At 45.1% G+C, this 13,244-nt stretch overlaps 1 protein-coding gene and 1 long non-coding RNA gene across 2 annotated transcripts in view; both read left to right on the top strand.

The window, feature by feature from the left end:
* Positions 1–13,244, top strand: part of LOC103346435 (neuroblastoma breakpoint family member 4) — a 1,612,367-nt gene that overhangs the window by 1,452,096 nt on the left and 147,027 nt on the right. The gene's annotated exons all lie outside the window — the stretch shown is intronic.
* The window catches only part of LOC138844805 (trafficking protein particle complex subunit 9-like), a 315,342-nt gene that overhangs the window by 295,577 nt on the left and 6,521 nt on the right, over positions 1–13,244 (top strand). Inside the window, exon 2 of the mRNA XM_070054855.1 lies at positions 7,936–8,099. Coding sequence (XP_069910956.1) covers positions 7,936–8,099 — 164 coding nt within the window. The remainder of the gene's footprint in view (positions 1–7,935; positions 8,100–13,244) is intronic.

Genomic DNA, 13,244 nt, shown 5'->3' with positions numbered 1-13,244 from the left:
AACTCTTTTTTCATATGCTGATTTCACTTCCCTTAGGTATATTCCCAGGGGTGGAATGGCTGTGTCATATGCTATGTCTGTATTCAGATTTCTGAGGTATCTCCATGCTATCTTCCATAGTGGCAATACCAGTTTACATTCCCATCAGCAGTGGATTAGGGTGCTTTTTCCCCACATTCACAAGGCCATTGTAGTATTGATTTGTATTTCCCTGACGGCTAGTGATCCTGAGCATTTCTTCTTTTCTTTTTTTCTTTTTGACAGGCAGTGCGGACAGTGCCAGAGAGAGAGAGAGAGAGAGAGAAAGGTCTTCCTTGTAGCTATGTGAATGGGATTGGTCTTCAAAGTCCTTTCTTAGGCTAGGAGCTGATAGCAAACAGACAGAAACATCGTTCCTGCCTTGGGAAGGCTCTGGGGCCAGCACAAGGCCAAGGAGGACAGTGCTGCCAGTGGGAGCTGGGTTCCAGAGTCACGTCCCAAGTGTGCCTTTGTGGCAGTGCCATTCCTCACAGCTCTGGGGCTCCTACACTGTGGGTGCCTCCTTCTGCCCCTCTCCCCTGCAGCACAGAGGGCCTGGGCACCCTGCTGTGTGAGATGCCCAGTGATTAGTCCTGGCCAAGTTTTGTTACCTCCTGACTCCTTCACCCTGGAAGACAGATATGCGAGCTGCATAGTGGTCATGCAGGGAGGTTGTGCATCGACTTTTCTTCCCTGACCTAGGAGTGAGGAACGCTGCTACAGATGGCACAGAGAAAGTTGTTGTGCTGTTATTTTTTTCAGGATTAGGTTGGGGAAAAAAGTGGTTTGGGAAAAAAGTGCCTCTGATGGGAGCCTGGAGCTGAGGCACATCATGTGCCTAGCTTACAGAGCCCAATTTGTTCTCAGCATGGTTGGTTCCTGAATTTCTCATTCAAAGGCAAGACTCTCTAGATCATATTTCTTTTCTTTTTTTAACTCATATTTAATGAATATAGATATCCAAAGTACAGCTTATGGACTACTCTACCATTTGGGGCAAGTCAGCTTGAGCATGTCCCAAATTGTACATCTCTTCCCTCTCTTATTCCCACTCTTATGTTTAACAGGGATCACATTTCAGTTAAATTTCAACACTTAAGAATAACTGTGTATTAATTACAGAATTAAACCAGTCATATTAAGTAGAACAGACAAAAAAATTACTAAGAGGGATAATGTATTAAGTTGTTCATTAACAGTCAGGGCTATGCTGATCAAGTCACCATTTCTCATAGTGTCCATTTCACTTCAACAGGTTTCCTTTTTGGTGTACAGTCAGTTGTCACCGATCAGGGAGAACATACGATATTTGTCCCTTTGGAAATGGCTTATTTCACTCAGCATGATGTGTTCCAGATTCCTCCATTTGTTGCAAATGACTGGATTTCATTGTTTCTTACTGCGGTATAGTATTCTAAAGAGTACATATCCCATAATTTCTTTATCCAGTCTACCGTTGATGGGCATTTAGGTTGGTTCCAGGTCTTGGCTATTGTGAATTGTGCTGCAATAAACATTAGGGTGCAGACCGCTTTTTTGTTTGCCAATTTAAATTCCTTTGGGTAAATTCCAAGGAGTGGGATGGCTGGGTCGAACAGTAGGATTATATTCAGGTTTCTGAGGAATCTCCAGACTGACTTCCATAGTGGCTTAACCAGTTTGCATTCCCACCAACGGTGCGTTAGTGTCCCTTTTTCCCCACATCCTCGTGAGCATCTGTTGTTGGTAGATTTCTGTATGTGAGCCATTCTAACTGGGGTGAGGTGAAACCTCATTGTGGTTTTGATTTGCATTTCCCTGATTGCTAGTGACCTTGAACATTTTTTCATGTGCCTGTTGGCCATTTGGATTTCCTCTTTTGAAAAATGTCTATTGAGGTCATTGGCCCATCTCTTATGTGGGTTGTTTGTTTTGTTTTTTTGGAGTTTCTTGATCTCTTTGTAGATTCTGGTTATTAACCCTTTATCTGTTGCATAGTTTGCAAATATTTTTTCCCATTCTGTCGGTTGTCTCTTCACTCTCCTGACTGTTTCTTTTGCAGTACAGAAACTTCTCAATTTGATGCAATCCCAATAGTTGATTTTGGCTTTGACTGCCTGTGCCTCCCGGGTCTTTTCCAGAAATTCTTTGCCTGTGCCAATATCTTGAAGGGTTTCTCCAATGTTCTCTAATAACTTGATGGTGTCAGGTCGTAGATTTAGGTCTTTAATCCATGTTGAGTGGATTTTTGTGTAAGGTGTAAGGTAGGGGTCTTGCTTCATGCTTCTGCATGTGGAAATCCAATTTTCCCAGCACCATTTATTGAATAGACTGTCCTTGCTCCAGGGATTGGTTTTAGATCCTTGATCAAATTTAAGTTGGCTGTAGATGTTTGGGTTGATTTCTGGTGTTTCTATTCTGTTCCATTGGTCTATCCATCTGTTTATGTACCAGTACCATGCTGTTTTGATTACAACTGCCCTGTAGTATGTCCTGAAATCTGGTACTGTGGTGCCTCCGGCTTTGTTTTTGTTGTACAAGATTGCTTTAGCTATTCGAGGTCTCTTGTGCCTCCATATGAATTTCAGCATCATTTTTTCCAGATCTGAGAAGAATGTCTTTGGTATCCTGATTGGAATTGCATTGAATGTATAAATTGCTTTTGGGAGAATGGACATTTTGATGATATTGATTCGTCCAATCCATGAGCATGGAACATTTTTCCATTTTTTGGTATCCTCGTCTATTTCTTTCTTTAAGATTTTGTAATTCTCATCGTAGAGTTCTTTAACGTCCTTGGTTAAGTTTATTCCAAGGTATTTGATTGTTTTTGTAGCTATTGTGAATGGGATTGATCTTAGAAGTTCTTCCTCAGCCGTGGCATTGCTTGTGTATACAAAGGCTATTGATTTTTGTGCATTGATTTTATATCCTGCCACTTTGCCAAACTCCTCTATGAGTTCCAATATTCTCTTAGTAGAGTTCTTTGGATCCTCTAAGTAAAGAATCATATCGTCTGCAAAGAGGGATAGTTTGACTTCTTCCTTCTCAAATTGTATTCCTTTAATTTCTTTTTCTTGTCTGATGGCTCTGACTAAAACTTCCAGAACAATGTTAAATAGCAGTGGTGAGAGTGGACATCCCTGCCTGGTGCAAGATCTCAGTGGAAATGCTTCCAACTTTTCCCCATTCAATAGGATGCTGGTCGTGGTTTTTTTATAAATTGCTTTGATTATATTGAGGAATGTTCCTTCTATACCCAATTTGCTTAGAGTTTTCATCATGAAAGGGTTTTGAATTTTATCGAATGCTTTCTCTGCATCAATTGAGATAATCATATGGTTTTTCTTTTGCAGTCTGTTAATGTGGTGTATCACATTGATTGTTTTGCGAATGTTGAACCATCCCTGCATACCAGGGATTAATCCCACTTGGTCTGGGTGGATGATTTTCCTGATGTGTTGTTGTATTCTATTGGCGAGAATTTTATTGAGGATTTTTGCATCTATGTTCATCAGGGATATTGGTCTATAATTTTCTTTCAGTGCTGCATCTTTCTCTGGCTTAGGGATTAAGGTGATGCTGGCTTCATAGAAAGAATTTGGGAGGATTCCCTCTTTTTCAATTGTTCTGAATAGTTTGAGAAGAATTGGAGTTAGTTCTTCTTTAAATGTCTGGTAGAATTCAGCAGTGAATCCGTCTGGTCCTGGGCTTTTCTTTGTTGGGAGGGCCTTTATTACTGTTTCAATTTCTGTTTCAGTTATGGGTCTATTTAGGTTTTCGATGTCTTCATGGTTCAATTTTGGTAGATTGCATGTGTCCAGGATCTATCCATTTCTGATAGGTTTCCCTGTTTGCTGGCATACAAGTCCTTGTAGTAATTTCTGATGATTCTTTTTATTTCTGTGGTGTCTGTTGTTATGTTTCCCTTTTCATCTCTAATTTTATTGCTTTGGGTCTTTTCTTTTTTTAGTTAGTTGGGCCAATGGGGTGTCAATTTTGTTTATTTTTTCAAAAAACCAGCTCCTCGTTTGGCTGATTTTTTGTAATGTTTTTTGGATTCAATCCTGTTAATTTCTTCTCTGATTTTAATTATTTCTCTTCTCCTACTAGATTTGGGTCTGGTTTGCTGTAGGTTTTCTAGGTCCATGAGATGCGCTGAAAGCTCATTTATTTGGTACCTTTCTGATTTCTTGATATAGGCACCTATTGCTATAAACTTGCCTCTCAATACTGCTTTTGTTGTATCCCATAAGTTTTGATATGTTGTGTTGTTATCCTCATTTCCTTCCAGAAAGTTTTTGATTTCTTGAATGACCCATTGTTCATTCAGGAGCATGTTGTTCAGTCTCCATGTGTTTGCATACTTTCTAGGGTTTCCTGAGTTGCTAATTTCCAGCTTCATTCCGCTGTGGTCTGAGAAGCTGCATGGTACGATTCTAATTCTTTTAAATTTGCTGAGACTTGCTTTATGGCCTAGTATGTGATCAATCCTAGAGAAGGTTCCATGCACTGCTGAGAAGAATGTAAAGTCTTTAGATGTAGGATTGAAAGTTCTGTAGATATCTGTTAGATCCATTTGGGCAATAGTGTCGATTCAATCTGCTGTTTCCTTGTTGATCTTCTGTCCGGATTATCTGTCTATTTCTGAGAATGGAGTACTGAGGTCCCCCAGTACTATTGTATTGGAATCTAAATCTCCCTTTAAGTCCCTTAACATATCTTTTAAATAGACCTGTGCCCTGTAATTAGGTGCATAAACATCTATAATAGTTACATCGTCCTGTTGAACTGAACCCTTATTCATTATATAGTGCCCCTCTTTGTCTCTCTTAACAATTTTTGTATTAAAGTTTATTTTGTCTGATATGGCTACACCTGCTTTTTTTTGGTTTCTGTTGGCATGGAATATCTTTTTCCAACCTTTCACTTTCAGTCTGCATGCATCTTTGTTAGAGAGATGTGTTTCTTGTGGGCAACAAATAGTTGGGTTTTGTTCCTTAAGCCAATCAGCCAATCGGTGTTTTTTAACTGAAGATTTAAGTTCATTAATGTTTAATGTGACTATTGATATGTAGTGACTTTGCCCTGCCATTTTCCCAGAGATATTTTCTAGTATATGCTTTGAGCTCCCCATGCTCTTTTACTGGTAGGTGTTCTTCCTTTATCTTCTTTCATATTGATGGCCGTGTTTCTGTGTTTTTAAGTGTAGCACATCTTTAAGTATCTTTTGCAGGGCTGGACGAGTGGCGGCAAATTCTTTCAATTTCTGTTTGCTATGAAAGGTCTTTATTTCACCTTCATTCACAAATGAGAGCTTAGCAGGATATAATATTCTGGGCTGGTAATTTTTCTCTCTTAGCACCTGTGCTATGTCTCACCATTCCCTCCTAGCCTGTAGTGTTTCTGATGAGAAGTCTGCTGTGAGTCTAATTTGAGATCCTCTGAGAGTAATCTGATGTTTCTCTCTTGCACATTTTAGGATCTTTTGTTTATGTTTCACTGTGGAAAGTTTAATTACAACGTGTCGTGGTGAGGATCTCTTTACGTCATGTTTATTGAGGGTTCTATGAGCTTCCTGTCCTAGGATGTCTCTGTCCTTCTCCAAACCTGGAAAGTTCTCTGCTAGTATCTCACTCAATAGGCCTTCTAATCCTTTCTGTCTCTCCATGCCTTCAGGAACTCCTAGAACTCGAATGTTGGTTTTTTTAATAGTATCCTGTAGATTCCCAACAATATTTTTTAGATTTCTAATTTCCTCTTCTTTTCTTTGGTTTTACTGTATGTTTTCCTGTGCTCTATCTTCTATGTCCGATATTCTCTCTTCTGCTTCACCCATTCTGTTTTTAAGGCTCTCTAATGTGTTTGTCATTTGATCTATTGAGCTCTTCATTTCATTTTGATTTCTCTTCACTATCACACTTTCCTGTTCTACTAGTTTCTGCGTTTCATTTTGATTCTTCCTTAAAATTTCATTTTCACGAGAGAGATTTTCAATCCTGTCCAATAAGGATTTCTGTAGTTCAAGGATTTGCTTTTGAAAACTTCTAAATGATCTTATCATAAATTTTTTGAAATCCGTATCTTGCATTTCTTCTATCTCATCATCTTCATAATCTTGGCTTGGGGTGTTTTGTTTATTTGGAGGCATCATAGTGTCATCATTGATCTTGTTCCCTCGATTTTTGTGTTTGTTGCTTAGCATAGTCAATTCTTCTTCCCTCACTGTGCATTTTTTTTATTTTATACTATGTCTGTGTTAAGTGGAATACCTGCTGTTGGAGGAGCCTTGGAGGCTTGAGATGGGTGTGGCCTGAGAGCTCTGCTTGGTTCTTCCAGGTTATGGTTGTGCAAAGGTGACACCCTCAGGTTATGCGTGGTAAATCTCTCTCTCTCTATTCATTTATTTATTTATTTATTTTATTCAGGAGGTAAGTAATACTGCAAGGCTGAGCAGAATGGATGGTATTTAGCTTCAGATCTCTGGCTTCTACCCAAAGAGTCTGTGCAAGCTCTGTTTCTCCTCTGGACTCCCACTGGGTTGCCTAGGCTACTGAATTGTAGCAACTCAGTTCCTTAGCTCTCCCCTGTTGTTAAGTATATCCAGAGTGGGGCCTGCTCTTTGTCTCTTCCTTTCTTTGCAAGGATGGCGGAGAGAGAAACTAGAAAGAAACTCGTCTGTACCAGTACCCCCCCACCTTTTTTTTTCCTTCTCTCCTGTAGTCAGTCTGGTGAACTTTCCCACTCCCTTCTAGATTCTGACTGCCGTTTCCCTGCCAATGTCTTGGGTTACTGAACTCACCTCCCCTTCCAGCGCCGATGTGTGGCCTCAGAGCCCTGGGCGTCCCTGCTTTCTCCGCTGGTGTCTGTATGACATCCACTCCCCTTCCTGTGCTGACGCATAGACCCTGTGGCTCCCGCGGCTCAGCTTCCACACGGTGGGCGACCTTGTTCTCCCAGTAGGTCCTCCAAGTCACAGCCACTAGATCCAGAAGAGTTTCTTCTGCAAATTTTTCCTGATCCTTTTTCTGAGGCTACCGTAACTCCACTTTTATTAAACTAAATTTTCCCGGACTATCGGTGCATGCCCTCACTATTCCGCCATCTTGTCTCCGCTGGTCTAGGAACTCTCAACCCCTAAACGCAGCTACACATGCGGGCGAGGAGACCTATATCCTATTTCTTTTCTTTTTTAAGATTTATTTATTTATTTGGAAGTCAAAGTTATACAGAGAGAAGGAGATGCAGAGTGGGGGTCGTCCATCCAATGGTTCACTCTCCAATTGGCTACAATGGCTGGAGCTGCGCCTATCCAAAGCCAGGAGCCAGGAGCTTCCTCCAGGTCTCCCACTTGGGTGCAGGGCCCATCTTCCACTGTTTTCTCAGGCCATAGCACAGAGCTTGATGGGAAGTGGAGCAGCCAGGACTAGAACCGGCACTCATATGGGATGCCGGTACATCAGGCCAGGGCGTTAACAGGCTGCACCACAGTGCCAGCACCTCTAGCTCCTATTTCTGAATACCAAAATGTGGTCGTCCTTTAAGCTGATGTGAATCATTTTTTTTATTAATTGAAAGGGAGAGAAAGAGAGAGAGAGAGACAGACAGACAGACAGAATCGAACTTCCATTTGCTGGTTCACTCCCCAAATGACTGGGCTGGGCCAGGACAAAGCCAGGAACCAGAAGTTTCTTCTGGGTCTCCCACATGGGTGCAGAGGCCCAAGTACTTGGGTCGTTTTCCGCTGCTTTCCCAGGCACATTGGCAGAGAGCTGGATTGGAAGTGGAGCAGATAGGATTTGAATTAGCGCTCACATGGGATGCTGTGCTGTAGGCAGCAGCTTTCCCCACTACACCACAGCACCGGCTCCTGATGTGAATCATTCCTACACAGCATTGGTTTCTTCCTTCAGTTTACTCTCCTTGCTTTTGGTTTAGATTGGTACACTTGTTGCAGCCTTCCTCTGGTGACGAGAAATCTACCAACGTGTCTGTGCAGCTCTTCAACACGGGGACAGAGCAACTCGTCATCACCTTAGAAAACATTGGCCAGGAACCCCTGGAGACACTGGAGGTCACCTCCAAACTGCTCTCCACCAAGGGTAGGTGTGGTCAGTGTGTCAGACCCTGGTAAGTTTGCGTTGTTGCCTTGCACAAGCGATGTTTTACATAGTTACTGTTCAGACATCCTTTAGTTTGGTTCAACACTGGTTGGGGTGGAGATCACACACCACATGCTACAGGCATGAGGCTGACCCCTTAATGCCCTTGGTTCCCATTACTGAATCTGAACAGGGGTCATATTCTAAGCAGGCTGGTTACTGAGTGGAAGACTGGGAGACAAGAGCAGGCCGATCCCATGGTTCCCACAGCCCAGGGCGGCCTCCTGACTCAGCCCTTGAGGGCTGGGCCAGGCTGAAGCCAGGAGCTAGGAACTCCATCCAGGATTCCCATGTGGATAGCTGGGGCACAAGCACTTGGGGAAACCTCCGCTGCTTTCCCAGGCTCTTTAGCAGGGAGCTGGATCAGGAGTGGAACAGCCACGTCTCGAACTGAAGCCCATCTGGGATGCCGGCATTGCAGGAGGCTGCTTAACCCTCGGCACCACAGTGCCAAGGCCAAGATGTAGCTATTCCACCTTTCTGGGCTGCTGTTTCATTTGCTGTTGCTGTGCCTTTGAACTCTTCTGGAACTCAGTCCCGTGCCAGCCATCCCTTTCTTTCCTTCCTTTTATCAGTACAGTATTCATTGCAGACTTGTAGGAATCCTATCTAAACAATTGTGTGCCTGCTGTGTAGCTTCCATACTTAGCATTCTGCTGCATTTGCTTTGTAACACATCCCTCTGGCCTCCTACCTGCATACCTCCCCTCCCCCCTCCAGTATCTTGTCTAAAGTTCCAGAATTCAGAAGCACCGATGAGTGCTTCTGAGCTGGATGTTTTTGATAAAATGCGTATGCGCTGAAACGTGCAGGTCTAATATGTTCCATCCGATGAGTCCAACAGATGCTGGCCCATGTCATTGTGTAATCTAAGCCCTCGTCAAGATGTAATACAGAACATTTCCATCCCCCCAGAAAGTTCCCCAGCTTTCTTCCCAGCAAGTCCTAGTGCTACCCCAGGAGCAAATGCTCTTGTCTGTCATCTGTGTGCTGGGCAGCCCCACTGGGTGTTTGCTGCTGGTGATGCAGGGTGTGGGTGACATGCATGGCAACCAGGCAGGTGGCAATTGGCAGACATGCAGCCCAGTCACCTTCTCTTCCCTGCCTCGAGTTTAATTTTCTGCTGGGTCTTGCCCACACCTGGTCGGTCTTAAAAATCTTTAGACGTTTATTTTCAGGCTGGCACTGTGGTGTAGCTGGTTGAGCCACTGCCTGTGGCACTGATATCCCATGTGGGTACCAGTTTGTGCCCCAGCTGCTCCACTTCTGACCCAGCTCCTTGCTAGTATGCTGAGAAAGCAATGGAAGGTGGTCCAAGTGCTTGGGTCCCTGTGGGAGACTTGGAGGAAGCTCCTGGCTTTTGACTTCTGGCTCCAGCCTGGTCTGGCTCTGGCCGTTGGAGCCATTTGGGGAGTGAACCAGCAGATGGAAGAGTTCTCTCTCTCTCTCTGTTCTTTCTCTTTGTAACTCTGCTTTTCAAATAAAATAAATCTTAAAAAAAGAAATTTACTTTCATTTCTCTGAAAGGCAGAAAGACAGAGAGAGAGAGACAAAGATTATCCATAGATTGTTTAACTCCCAGAGGGCCAAAGGCCTGCAACAGCCAGGGCCAGGACAGGCCAAAGCCAGAACTCAATTCAGGCCTCTCACATGGGTCACAGGGATCCAAGTACGTGAGCCATCACTCATGGCCTCCCAAGATGTGCACTGGCAGGAAGCTGGAATCCAGAGCAGAGCTGAGCCTGAAGGTGAAATGCAGGGGTCCCAGGCATTTAATGGCTGAGCCAGATGCTGGCCCCTGATGTGTCCCTGTGTTGTGTTGCTTTGCTCGGCTTGTCTCTAGTTAGGCCTAGGATGCCTGGGGCCTGTGTTATTCTCCTCCTTTTTATGGACAGGGGAAGTAAAGGCAGAAGAGGTGACTGACTAAGGTCACATGGCAGGTGGGCGGGGAACCAGCAGGAGGACCAAAGTCTCCTGATTCTCAGCTTTGGTGTAGTTACCCTTAGGAGGCAGAAGCATGATAATCATGTAACACACAGCCCGGTGTAGCCATCTCAGAGCAACACAGTTAGGAGTGAAAAATTAAAACCATCATTCTTTCTTTAGTTTCCTCCCAAGCTGCCATACATCTACATGTGGAATTAACTTAATGGAAACAAACCATCTGCTTCCAGAATATACAAAGGGAATAATTCCTGGTTCTTTTGCTGTACATGGCAAGGCTGCCAGTGGTGACAGATGACCACCAGCACTAGAAGCTGGGAACGTGCACCAGGCTCCTGTGTGGGGCCATGGTGACAGCAGCAGGTTTGCCTGTGGATATTAACGAGCATCTATTTCCATTCTCGCCTCAGCTTCACCTTGGGCCCGCCGAGCCTACTGAATGCCTGCTCTGTGGATTGAATGCTTCTCTGGTGCCTGCAATGTTTTCTTTCTTTGTGCCACTGGTAGAGTTATTTTCTATCTTAAAATTAGGAAGAGCTCCCACCCTAGAGCTCATTCCATGTGCCAGATGTGAGGCACTTGACATTCTTTTTCCATATGAAGTTGTCCCAGTGACCACAGGAGGGCTATCAGGGTGGGTGCTCTGATAATCTGTTTATTTCACTGTGACATCCTCCATGCCTGAGAACCCAGAGCAGTGCTTGTCACTTAGCAGGTGCTGCACAAGTGTCAACCATGGTTCTCACCTCCTGGGGCCATCCTGAGAATGCAGGACACAGGGGGACAGTACTGGGCACCGAAGCGCTGGACCCAGGCTTGCTTTGGCAGTGGCGGTGTTTGGTGCACCCTCCTCTCTGCAGGACTGCATTTGTGGTCTCAGTGCCCGATGCCGCTAAACCTACCAGCACCCTGTGTCCTTTCCTGATCCTGCCCGACAGCTGGGAGACACTGAGGGTCCCGGCAGGGCCCCCACAGTGCTTTAACGCGTCTGTGCTCACCCTGAATAACCCCCCATTCTTCAGACACCAACCTCAGAGAAAGAAAAGTTTCTTGTTCTGTTTTCCCTCCTCCCGTCTTCCTTGCTATCCTGACCTATTTTACGACAAAAAATTATTTGTTTAATTTATTTGAAAGTCAGAGACAGAGAGGCTAAGGAAGACAGAGAGGGAGAGAAAGATCCCATCTGCTGGTTCACTCTTAGGGTGTGCATTAGCAGGGAGCTGGAGTCAGAAGTGGAGCTGGAACTCAAACTTGCAGGCGTCTCAAGTGTTTTTTTTTTAATAAAATTCTTTTTTCTTTACTTTTTAAATGTTGGTATATTTATTTGAAAGGCAAAGTGACAGAGGAATAGATCTTTCATCTTCTGGTTCATTTTCCAAATGCCCACAACAGCTGCAGCTGGGCCAGGTCAAAGCTGGGAGCCTGGACCTCCAACCGGATCTCCCACGTTGGTGGCAGGGACTCAAGTAATTGAGCCATTATCTGCTGCCTCCCAGAGGAAGCTGGATAGGGGAAGCCGATTAGCTGGGACTTGAACCAGGTGTTCCAGCATGGGATGTGGGTACTCCACAGGGAGGTTTAATCTGCTGCAGTACAATACCTACCCGCGGGTGACTTCTTAACCACTGTGCCCCACTCCTGCCCGACTTCTGCCCCTCCTGGCTTATTTTAACTCCTTTGCATGTTCAGTGTGCAGTGAGGGTTAGTGCTCTGAAGTATCGGGCCAGCCTTTATGGGCCCCTCAAGCTTTTACGGGACAAGCTCGTCCCCGTGTATACACATTCCCTCCAGAGAGATGAGGCGTTACACACCACCACATTTCAAGACCAGGATTGTCTACTGATTTAACCCTCCTACTTATAATTCACCTGCAACAAGTCTTCCTTTGTAGGCTTGGGAAGATGCCAACTTTCACTCTTGCTTAAATAGTCCCAGATTCAGAAAAGTCTACTGTTTGTTTAAGCTTTCCAACAAATGTCCTGTGATCCACGTGTGTGAGGGTGTGCACACATGCAGACACATGCACGTATGTAGCTACACCCACACACACTGCTGGATGTCTTTTTTCTTCAACAAGAAGTGCTGACTCCATGCCAGCATGATTGAAGATTCATGCAGGGTTTGATTGGGCCGAGCTTCTTGGGCTGCGTCTTTTCCTACCGATGCTGGAGCTGAGCCCGGGTGCAGGGAGAAGCCGGCAAGCACAGCAGAGCTGAGCGGTCCCTGCTCGTCACCCAGTGCTACTCGCTGTTAAGATGCTGACACCACTTTTCTCAGGGGGAGAATGAGTGATGTGTGCACCACGGTTGACATCTGTTTCTCCTGTTCCCTCTGGCAGCACGTCCCTCTGTGGGATTTTGAGAAGCTGCTTTCTTCATTCTGTCTGGTAGCACAGAAATACAGAGAAGAAACAAACAGGAAGGGCTGCCTGTGAGGCAGGGCCTGGTCTTGAATCTGGTGCCCGAGCTGTGTAGCTTTCCATGGCACTGCAGCCACAGAGAAGGCTCACTGGCCCTGCCCGCAGCTGTGCCTTAGCCATAAAGGCTTTGGTTGTTTGGCATCAGATGGTCCCTGAGCATGGCGCTGCCTGTGACTTGCACACATCACTTAAGGCACAGAGTTTCCTACAACATAAGCAGATTGTTCGGTGTCTGAGTGTGCTCATGCTGGCCTCCCAGGGTTCTGTGTGTGAGACCTGGAGCATCACTGACATTCTGGCCTTGTGCCGGGGTGGGTCGTAGACCAGGCGGCAGTTTCCAGACCTCTTCTCCTGCTCTGCTCCTGCTGCACTTGTGTGTGGGAAGCCCCAGCCCCTTACACTCCTCAGATTGCTCAGGGCTTGCTTTCCCTCTCCTGGATGTTGCTGTTGCTGGGTTGTCTGCTAGTGACCAGCTGCCTGACTTGGCTTGAGCCATTTGAATGCTGGAGGCTTAATGTGCTCCCTGGATACTCACTGGGATCTAGTCTTCCTCTCATGCAGTAATTCCAGAATGAGTATTCCGCAGAGTGTCTGAAGAGTGACTGCTGTGTCACCACCCCCGTGAGTGTGGACAAGAGCTGAGGTTTGCTGCCCGGGTCTGCTGGTGCCTGAGAGACATCAGAGATATTCAGGTCAGATAGATCAATCGATAGATCTATCAA

This window comes from Oryctolagus cuniculus, chromosome 12, assembly GCF_964237555.1.
Source record: "Oryctolagus cuniculus chromosome 12, mOryCun1.1, whole genome shotgun sequence".
In the NCBI taxonomy this organism is placed as follows: Eukaryota; Metazoa; Chordata; class Mammalia; order Lagomorpha; family Leporidae; genus Oryctolagus; species Oryctolagus cuniculus.
Note: the sequence above shows the minus strand (reverse complement) of the source record. Positions and strands in the feature narration are given on the sequence as shown.